At 56.3% G+C, this 9,504-nt stretch overlaps 1 protein-coding gene across 1 annotated transcript; it reads left to right on the plus strand.

Annotated features, from left to right (window-relative positions):
* Nucleotides 1–2,551: 2,551 nt before the first annotated feature.
* Nucleotides 2,552–7,769, plus strand: THY1 (Thy-1 cell surface antigen). Its single transcript, XM_025465244.3, has 4 exons — nucleotides 2,552–2,784; nucleotides 5,009–5,069; nucleotides 5,562–5,897; nucleotides 6,450–7,769. Exons 2-4 carry the CDS (start codon nucleotides 5,033–5,035, stop codon nucleotides 6,560–6,562), a joined length of 486 nt encoding a protein of 161 aa, XP_025321029.1. The 5' UTR covers nucleotides 2,552–2,784; nucleotides 5,009–5,032; the 3' UTR covers nucleotides 6,563–7,769.
* Nucleotides 7,770–9,504: the final 1,735 nt, after the last annotated feature.

Consider the following 9,504-nt stretch of genomic DNA (forward strand, 5'->3'; position numbering starts at 1 on the left):
AAATCCTTCCCCTCTTGGACCCCAGTCTCCAGCTATAAAATGATGGGATGGCTTCTATCACCTCTGTGATTCTATAATGATTCTGTCAACACCATGATGGAATCAGTGAATAAGAAATAAACGGCTGGTAGTCCTCTGGTCATCCTAAAGGACTATGCATTTTTAGAGGAGTTTCTACCCCATGTGTCCCTAGCTGAGGCAACTAGAGATGATGAGAGAGTTGGTTCTAAGGAACCAACAGAACAGCCCCAGGATGTCAGGAAATCTTACTTTGGGTGGATTCCTCTAAACTCTTCCTGCTGTCAGCACCCTGATCCCGTCTTGTTAGCAAATGGGAGATTTTAAAATCTCCTCTCTTTCACCACAATTTGTTCTATCCCTGCCCCTAGACTGTCTCATTTGAACCATTAACTCCAACCAGCCAGAGATCTTGCTTTAGCAGACACACAAGTGCCCTACCCTCTAGAGTCCACACTCCCCTCCCCTTCCTGAAGTAAAGTGTTTGGGGACCCAGAAAGTAGGCCATGCCCTCATAACCTTATCAAAATAGCACAGCTAGGTCTTCCATCCAACAACACTCAGAGACTCTGCCACAGAGTGGGAAACAGCAGCCAGGGTCCTGTCTAGCCAGAGCCTAGATATCTTCTGTAGTTAAGAGGCCTCTGGGTATCCCCATGTTCTGCCAAAAAAAAAAAGTACTGTCTCCAGTCCCATCTGTGTGTGTGTGTGTGTGTGTGTGTGTGTGTGTGAGAGAGAGAGAGAGAGAGAGAGAGAAAGAAGAGAGAGAGAAAGAGAGAGGGAGGAGGGTTAGGTTCCAACCTATGCAACTGTGTTCTGATAAGAAAGACCCCTCAGACTGAGAATCAGAAAGCTGCTAACCTAGAGAGGACACATGCATGCAGTGACAGGGAGAAGGGCCCCCTTCTGGGTTTCTGGAATGTAGTGAGAAGATGAATGAGCAAGATGAGGTGGTGGTGAAGGTGGACAGCCAGGAGCTAGGACGTCCAGTGCCTTAAAAATCATCCTACAGACAATGAGAAGCCAGGTGACCTGATCTACAAAGAGGAATAGTCTTGCCAGACCAGTGTTCTGTACTTCCCAGGCCCTGGGGAGCTTGTGAAAAGTGCAGACACAGGCAGCAGGACTGCTAGACTAGGGAGATCCCAAGTGGGCAGGGAAAACTACATTTTTCATACCCTCCCCTCCACCCCCAGAGCTTCTGTTCTTTACCACAGCGAATGGCCCCTAGACTGGACCATCCTTGCAGCTCATTCCAGTTAGAAAGGTCCATCACTCTGTGTTCTGGGAGGTCACCTAACCTCCCAGGGAGGGAGAGGGAAGTGAATCTCCCACTTGCTGGCCCAGGGATGACTTCCAACAGTAGCACTGCGGTAATGGAAACTGCAGTTAAGGTGCCAGGACCTGACTTCTGTGAAGAAATAGGAGAATGGGCATCAGGCGGCAGAGAGGCAGGGCTAGCCCACAGGATGCCCTGGCCAGAATTCACCAAGAGGCCATGGGGATGCAAATCAAACAAATAAACCTTCAAAAAACAATCCACTTCACCTGTCTGTGGGAGAGACAAGTCATTGGCACTGGCCATGAAAAAATAATATAAAATAAAAGATCCAAGGGCTTATGGTGACTTCAAATTGATAGGGCGAGGGCGGGTGCCCCATGGGATTTAAGGCTGGTTTCCTCTATTCCCCTTTCCCACAGTTCCACAGCGGCCCCTCCCACCTGGCTGGGATATAGCCCATAGAGTGGCTCAGGACTGAGGACATGGGGTTCCACAGCCCAGACCAATCGGCCAGGTCTGCCACTTACTAGCCATGAAACAGGATGGGGAGTGGAATGGGATGGACCCAGCATATTGGTGTGGGGTCAACACAGCCATGGATGTAATATGCCCAGCACAGTGCTTGGTGGAAAACAGTACCCCTCTTGTCTGAAGACCAAACAAGCAGACACTCCCCAGGAACGAGGAGTAGGAAAGGGAGTGTCAGGAGGAGAATATGAGAAGAACCTTCTAGCTGTCTGCTCCAGGAGGGGCCAGCCCAGGAATGAGGGAGACTGAGTGCCCCAGAGCAAAAGCCCCTGAGGGGTGGGGCGTCCTGGGACGGATGGGGGAGTGGAGCAGGGCTCAGGACCAGGAAGGACAGGATGCAGGGCCTGCCTTGCTTCTGAAGGGCTGCTCCAATGTGGAAAAACACCCCACCATCTTCCTTTGGGGAAAGCCTGGAATATTCCAACTCCAAAACTTCTCACTGAGGCTGCAGGGAGGTGGGCTCCCGCAGAAAAGGAAAGGAGGAGGCGTGAGGAGGCGTGGGCACGGGCCAAAGGGGCGGGTTGCTGGCCTGCAACCCCCACTCCTTATAACCCCCTCGGTTTTCCCACAGGCTTCTGAAGCCTAGGTCAGCAGAAGGGATTAAAGCCTTAAAAGGGGAGCAATCGTCTTGGGGTTTCTGGGAGGCAACTAGCGTTCCCGGCACTGCCCCACCCTGATCCTCGGGGCCCTGAACCCTCCCATCCCGGCGCGGCCTGCCAGCCCGAGGGTGAGGTCCCCCTTCTGCGGCAGCCGGCGGCTCCCGCATCCCCACCGCCGCCTCCCCCTCGCTGGGCCAGGCTGCCTCGCCCCCCCTCGGCCTCTGATTGGCCGCGTCCCGGGCCCTCCCCGCTCCTCCACTCCCACCCCCGGTGAAAACTGCGGGCGCGGGCAGGGAGCTGCAACCGGAGGCGGCGGGCGCGGCGGGGAGGCTGCGGCGGCGGAGGACGCGAGCCCAGGTGCGAGGGGAGCCGGGCGGGACCCGGGGCGCCGGAGAGGCCCCAGCCCTCCCGACCCAGGCTTCGGGGAGCAGGTTCGGGGCGCCCCGGCGAGGAGCCCCGCGGTGCTGGGGGAGGGGTCTGCCTCCCAGGCAGCGGGCCGGGCCGGCCGCACCCCGCCCTGCACCCCGCCCTGCGCGCAAGGCGCCCCCCGGCTTTCACCCGCCCGAGGGCCGCCGCCTGGGCCGGGGCGCAGAAGGGGAACCGGCACGAAGGGCGCCGAGGGCGCCTGGCATCCCGCGCTCCACGCAGGCGTCCCCAAACCCAGCTCGCGGGGGCGGGGGGCGGGGGGCGGTGAAACTGCGGGAGGCCGCGGATGAGGGAGCTGGGGGGCTCTCTGCCCCGGACCCCGCGGGGCGGGCTGGGTGCGGGGCGTCAAAGGACAGGGAAACCGCAGTGCCGCGGGCGGGGACTGGAAGGCGGGCGGACGGGGGAGGGGGGGCCGGGAAAGGCTGAGGGGGGAAGGGGGACCTCGGTTGGGAGAGGAGACGGGTGGAAGACGGAAGCGGAATGAGGGTCGGGCTAGTGGAAGGGGGCAGGGAGCGCAGAACTTCTCCGGGTTCTGGGCTGGGGACACCTGGCAGAGGAAATGCAAACCTCTGTGCCTCCGCCGCAGCTCTCCAGCCATCCCTTGGCTCTCCATCCCTCTCCAGCCCCAGCCCTATTTCTTTCCGGTTCTGGCAGAGGCGTCCCCCTTTTCCCTCCTAGATCTCAAGCTCACACCCCTCCTCCATAACTCGTGGTCTGCAAACCAAAGCCAGATGCCAACTCCCCGTTCCCCGACAGCACCCCCACGGCCCTTTTGGTTATATTTCCGAGAGTGTACAGACTGCAGCCCGGGGACTGTGGGAACCCCGGCATCCTCCCCACCCCCACCCCCCATGGCCTTGGATGCGCCAGGGTGCACCTAGGCATGGGCATCAGGGCAGGGCCCCTCCTGTGTGGCCTCTCCCTGGCCAGCACCAGGGCAGACGGGCCAGGCTCCCTGCTCTGTGTCACCAGGATGCTGGTCCAGACTAGGCTTCGAAAAAAAGGGAGAGCACAGAGCTTAGGCAGGGAGTCTATTGAAGCCGGACTGCAACACTGCAGGCCCAGGAGGTCTGCCCAGAGAGCTGGACATTTGGAAACGTCTCGGTTCCTATGCAATCAGAGAACATATGCAATCAGAGAGCACTGTCACAGGCCCTTAGCTGTGTGCCAAGTACAGGCCCATCTGGAAGCACCTTAGCCACACAGCCCTTTCTAGAGGAGGGAAATTAACATTTGTGGCCCCGCTACGGAGCAGAGCAGTCATAGTGCGACGTGATGTCAGTTTTCTTAATCCCCATCACAACAACCCTGTGGCCATCTAAAGCTCATTCATTCATTCACACACTCACTATCTTTTGAGCATCTATTATACACCAGGAACTGTTTGGGCATTGGGGATTTTCTTCTGAACAAGAAACAGAAAAGTCCCCAAATGGGGAGTTCTTGTGTAATGGGTAGAGGTTTAAGTGTTGCAAGATAAAAAGAGCTCTGGAGATTGCCTGCACAACAATGCGAGTGCACTTAACACCACTGAATTGTACACTTTAAAATGATTAAGATAGGGGCGCCTGGGTGGCACAGTTGGTTAAGCAACCGACTCTTGGTTTCAGTTCAGGTTGTGATCTCAGGGTCCTGAGATCAAGCACCGAGGCACATCACGGCAGGCAGGGGGCAGGGAATCTCCAGATTCTCTCCCCCTCCTTCTCTTCTCCCCCTCCCTCCCTCCCTCCTCCCCTCTGCTCCCCACCCCCTTGTGCTGTCTCCCCCTCTCTCTCTCTAAAATAAATAAACAAGTCTTTTTAAAAAATGATTAAGATAGTAAATTTTGTGTTAGCTCTGCTTTGCCTCAATTAGGAAATAGGATGTCTCTGCCTTCCTGAAGGGAAAAGGAAATGGTCCAAGTCACTACTCCAAGCTTTCCACACTGACACACACCATCATAGGGTGTGTTCTCCCTCGCCTTCCTTTCTTCCAGGGGGAAGGCACCAAGTGGCAGTGTCACATTCACTCATAAGTGGGAAGGGGGGGAACCCTAAGGCCATGCATGCCTGCCATGGTCATCATGGCATGTGTCCCAGAGGCCCCCAACCCTAGTAGTAAGTGTGGACACACCTGCCCTATCTCTTGGCTGATTCCCAACCTGTCCCACCCCCAGATCAAGGACTGAGCTCTCGGCACCATGAACCCCGCCATCGGCTTCGCTCTTTTGCTGACAGGTACTGGGTAAGGGGCAGGGCTGGGATTCCAAGCACCTTGGCTTCCTTCCCTTTAGGGAAGCTAGCTTCTCCCTCCCAACCTCAGAAGCAGGAGGTGACTGAGGGAGAGAGGGCTCTTGTTCATCCCTAAATCTGCTGAGTAACCTAGCTGATCTCTGACTGCCTGAAGCGGTTTTTTGAAAAAGAGCCCACTGAGTCTGCCCTGGACTGAGTTGGAATCTCCAAACGGGAACCAAGAACCTACATCAACTCCCCAGAATCTCCTGCTCCCTGAGGACACCCAGGACTAAGGAAGATGAGGGAGGGAGGGAGGGCTGGGTCTGCAGTGGAGGAGCTGAACTGGCTCTGCAGGGACCTCTGGGATAGGGAGAGGTGCCCAAGGTACAGAACCTTGTACCCTTCCTGGCTAGGCCATTCCCTGCTGTTACAGTGGGTGGGAGGCCCCCTGCTCTGCAGGCCCCCCAACTTGGGAGTGGGCACTGCTGGTGCCAGTCTTGCAGGTAGCCCGTGGACAAAAGGTGACCAGCCTGACAGCCTGCCTGGTGGACCAGAGCCTTCGTCTGGACTGCCGCCACGAGAATGCTACCACCTTGCCCATCCAGTATGAGTTCAGCATGACCCGGGAGAAAAAGCAGCACGTGATCTATGGCACTGTGGGGGTACCAGAGCACTCATACCGCTCCCGAACCAATTTCACCAGCAAGTACAACATCAAGGTCCTCTACTTATCCGGCTTCACCACCAAGGACGAGGGGACATACACATGTGAACTCCGGCTCTCTGGCCAGCCTCCCATCACCTCCAGCAAGAACGTCACTGTGCTCAGAGGTGAGGCAAGCTCTCAACAAGGCCAAGTGAGCTGGGAGAGGGAGGTGAGGGTGGCTAGGGACAGCAGCAGTACCCTTGAGCCGGGCTGGAGAGGAGAGGAGCCCTAATACCTCTCTCCCCCTCCCCCCAGCTCGCTGCCTGGCACCCTGGGGAGCCACTGCCTTCTGTGTGTATGGAGGGGAAGGCTAAGGGGACAGTGAGGCAGGAGGAGTGGCGTAGCAGACACTTCTACCATGACTGGGCAGATCACCTGGGCTCCCCAATCCTCCTCCTCCCCACCTGGGAAACAGGGATGACACTACCTGCCTCACCCATAATAGTTTTCTTTTGAAGATGCTTGGTAAAGATTGATGTATTTGTTCAAGAGCCCGGGAACCTGCCAATGGGAAAGATAGTTGGTTCTACTAGAGCAGACGGGCGGTGGTTCCAGCTAAGACATCACGACCGCCAGCCTGCCCGAGGGAATGTGCCCTAGCTCAGGGCCTGTGCCTGTCTGAATGCTGGCCCCTCTTCATCCCGACCCTGCCCCTCCTCCCCATTCTCTCTCCACAGACAAACTGGTCAAGTGTGAGGGCATAAGCCTGCTGGCCCAGAACACCTCATGGCTGCTGTTGCTCCTGCTCTCGCTGCCTCTCCTGCAGGCCATGGACTTCATCTCCCTGTGACTGGCTGGCCAGGAAGCCACAAGGCCCAGTCCAGGGACCCTACTTTCTCTGAGTTGGCTAACCCCCTCCCCCCAGTCCCTCACACGTCTGGAGGAGCAATGGGGACCCCGCCCCTCCTAAGGAATCCCAGTGCTGCATGCGTCATCTACCCACCCCTCTGCCCCACTGCCACCCCACACCCTCTCCGCACGCCACTGGCTGTCTTTTTTCTTTCGTACTCTTTGTCCCAGAGTCGCTTCTGTCTGGTTTCTCCTTCCTTTTCTTTGCGAGTTTGTGAAAAGGGAAGCCAGGATTGGGGATGTGATGGAGCGTGAGGGCGTGTGAGGGGTAGAAGGGTAGAGGGGTACCAGGCCTGGGGGCGGCGGGCAGGGGCAGTCATCCTTGCCCACCAGGACCAGAGGCCTGGGAGAGACCTGGAGGAGGAAGAGGAAGAGGTGGTGCATCTGGGCCTAGCATATACATTGGCAGGCAAGGATGGTGCCTGAAGACCCCAGATGTGAGGGTGCTGCATCTGTGGCCCATCCCAAGAGGACAGGATTGAGCATTTCCAGGAGCTTTCTCTGCCACAGCCAGAAGCTGTCCTTTTTTCACTGCAGAGGTCTTCTAGGGGCCATGGGCCTGGCGTGGCCCCTTGAAAAAAGCAGGTTCTGCCCAAGAGCCATGCTAATGGAGGGTTGGAGAAGGAGTAGGAGAGAGGGCCCATCATCCCTCTCTACTGGATGAGACTAAAACTAAAAGCCTACTGTCCCTCACTGCCTCAACCAGCAGCTGAGAGGGTAGCAGAGGACAAGCCTCCTCCTGGCCTCATCCAAGTTCCGGAGCTTCCAGAATGCTGGCCTGTAGGCAGGAAGCCAGGCCAGGTAGAGTCCCAGAGCAGAGAAGAATATGGCCCAAGCATTTGGGAGGCTCTTACTTACCTCCCCCATCAGTGCCAGTGCCTGGTGGCTGAGGCTTCAGACAGCCCTCTGCCCCACAGGTCTGGCCTCTGGGGGACCTGGGGGAGGAGTCAGAGGGGGTCTGAGGCAGCCCATGGAGCGAGACCTATATGTGGGACATGCCTCAACAGATGGCTTTCCCCAACACCCAGCTCCCCGCCCCCACCCCGGCAGCTGTGCCCTGTCCTGTGACTGTGTATAGTGCCACCACAGCTTATGGTATCTCACTGAGGAAAAAGAGAACTGCACAATAAAACCAAGCCTCTGGAGAATGCCTTCCTGCCTTTCTCTGCTTTGCTCGTCCGTCTGTCTCCAGGCCTGCCTCCCTTCCCTTAGCTGTGCATCTAGGAGATCAAAACTGCCACCTTGAACTCCCCCTCTCCTCTGCCTTTATCAGCCCTTCCCTGCCCCTGCTGCCTCCAGGGTCAGCATGGAGGCCATTGCATGCTGGACTTTTCAGGACTACTCAAACATGGCACATTTGGCCAAATAAATGAATGTTCCATCTCTGCTGACTCACCTGGTAGGAACGACAGACAAACTTGCCAATATGTGGGCCAAGCCACGTGGCCCAATAGGCTAACAAGTGCTAAGGTGTAGAGTCTTCTTTTTCATCTTGGATCTGGTTGTTCTCAGAAATGCCCCCTCAAGTGACACATGCTAGACAGAAGGTAGGTACTGGGGCACTGAGAGGAAGCAAGGGAGGTGGCATGGTGGCAGCCCATGTCATCAAGATATAAGGACAAGCATCTCTTCTCGAATCCAATATGCCTACATCATGGACTGGGGGGAAGGGCAGGGAGAAAACACCACCGTCCATGTATGGCTCCCTCCCCTAAAAATCAGTGAGTACAATGTGAACATCAATGGTCATCCTGTGCTAGGAGCTAGAACGGGACCACAGCGTGGCTCCAGGGTCTCCCAGAGAGCCTAACGGGCTCTGGGCTCTGCCAGGAAACTTGAGAGAAGTGGGTGGTGACTATCCAGAGGCTTGCTCGTTTGCTATTCCCCATGACGTAGGCCTAGGTTCTAAATTCACACCATTGGCTCCCACTCTTCCTGACACCTCCTGTTAATGACCATGCCCTGCCAGTGGCCCCTGTAGTGACCATGCCCAAAGATGGCAAGAGAATCCTGCAAGTTGGAGACAGAGCTGCCTGTGTCCCTAACCATGAGGCCCCCATCACTCAGCATGGTGCAGCCAGCCGGGGTCTCCAGAGACACCAATAGACACAGGGTCCTCTTGCTCTGCCCTGCTTGGAGCTTTGAGTGTCATGCAAAGAAAATAAAAATAAAAAGAGCCTGCAGGGGCACCTGGGTGGCTCTGTAGTTAAGCATCTGCCTTCAGCTCAGGTCGTGATCCCGGGGTCCTAGGATCAAGTCTCCCACTGGGGTCCCCACAGGGAGCCTGCTTCTCCCTCTGCCTATGTCTGCCTCTCTCTGTCTCTCATGAATAAATAATTAAAAATCTTTTTTTTTTAGTTCTTTTTTTATTTTTAAGATTTTTTAAAATTTATTCAGAGAGAGAGAGAGGCAGAGGCAGAGACACAGACAGAGACACAGGCAGAGGGAGGAGCAGGCTCCATGCAGGGATCCTGACGTGGGACTCAATCCTGGGCCTCCAGGATCACACCGTGGGCTGCAGGCGGCACCAAACCGCTGTGCCACCAGGGCTGCCCTAAAAATCTTTAAAAAAAAAAAATAAGAGGAGCCTGTGGGAGGTGGGAGGAAGGAGTTTGATTGCCATCCTTGGGATAGTAAGAGTTAAAGCTGGAAGGACTTTCTGGAAGGAACTGGGAAGCCAGTGTGAAGCCTCAACTCTGAGAATATGTAAGACCCTGGCACCTGTGCAAAGCCTCCTATGGGGCCTTTGTCAGGCCCTGGCGTGTGGCTCCCCCAGAGTTCAGCAGCCACAGCTCTACAAGTGGAGATGCTGCTGCCCTCTGCAGCCACACTTGGGGGAGGAGAACCAGAGGCCTGCAGTGGGTAGGGCTGGCTTAGGAAGCC

This window comes from Canis lupus, chromosome 5 (assembly GCF_003254725.2).
Source record: "Canis lupus dingo isolate Sandy chromosome 5, ASM325472v2, whole genome shotgun sequence".
Taxonomy (NCBI): Eukaryota; Metazoa; Chordata; class Mammalia; order Carnivora; family Canidae; genus Canis; species Canis lupus.

Excerpts from the sequence above, each read along its gene's own strand:
- THY1 (XM_025465244.3), top strand. The coding sequence starts at position 5,033 with ATGAACCCCGCCATCGGCTTCGCTCTTTTGCTGACAG. Across the intron at positions 5,070-5,561 it reads CTTCGCTCTTTTGCTGACAG|TCTTGCAGGTAGCCCGTGGA; the intron begins GTACTGGGTAAG and ends TGCTGGTGCCAG. Across the intron at positions 5,898-6,449 it reads GAACGTCACTGTGCTCAGAG|ACAAACTGGTCAAGTGTGAG; the intron begins GTGAGGCAAGCT and ends CTCTCTCCACAG.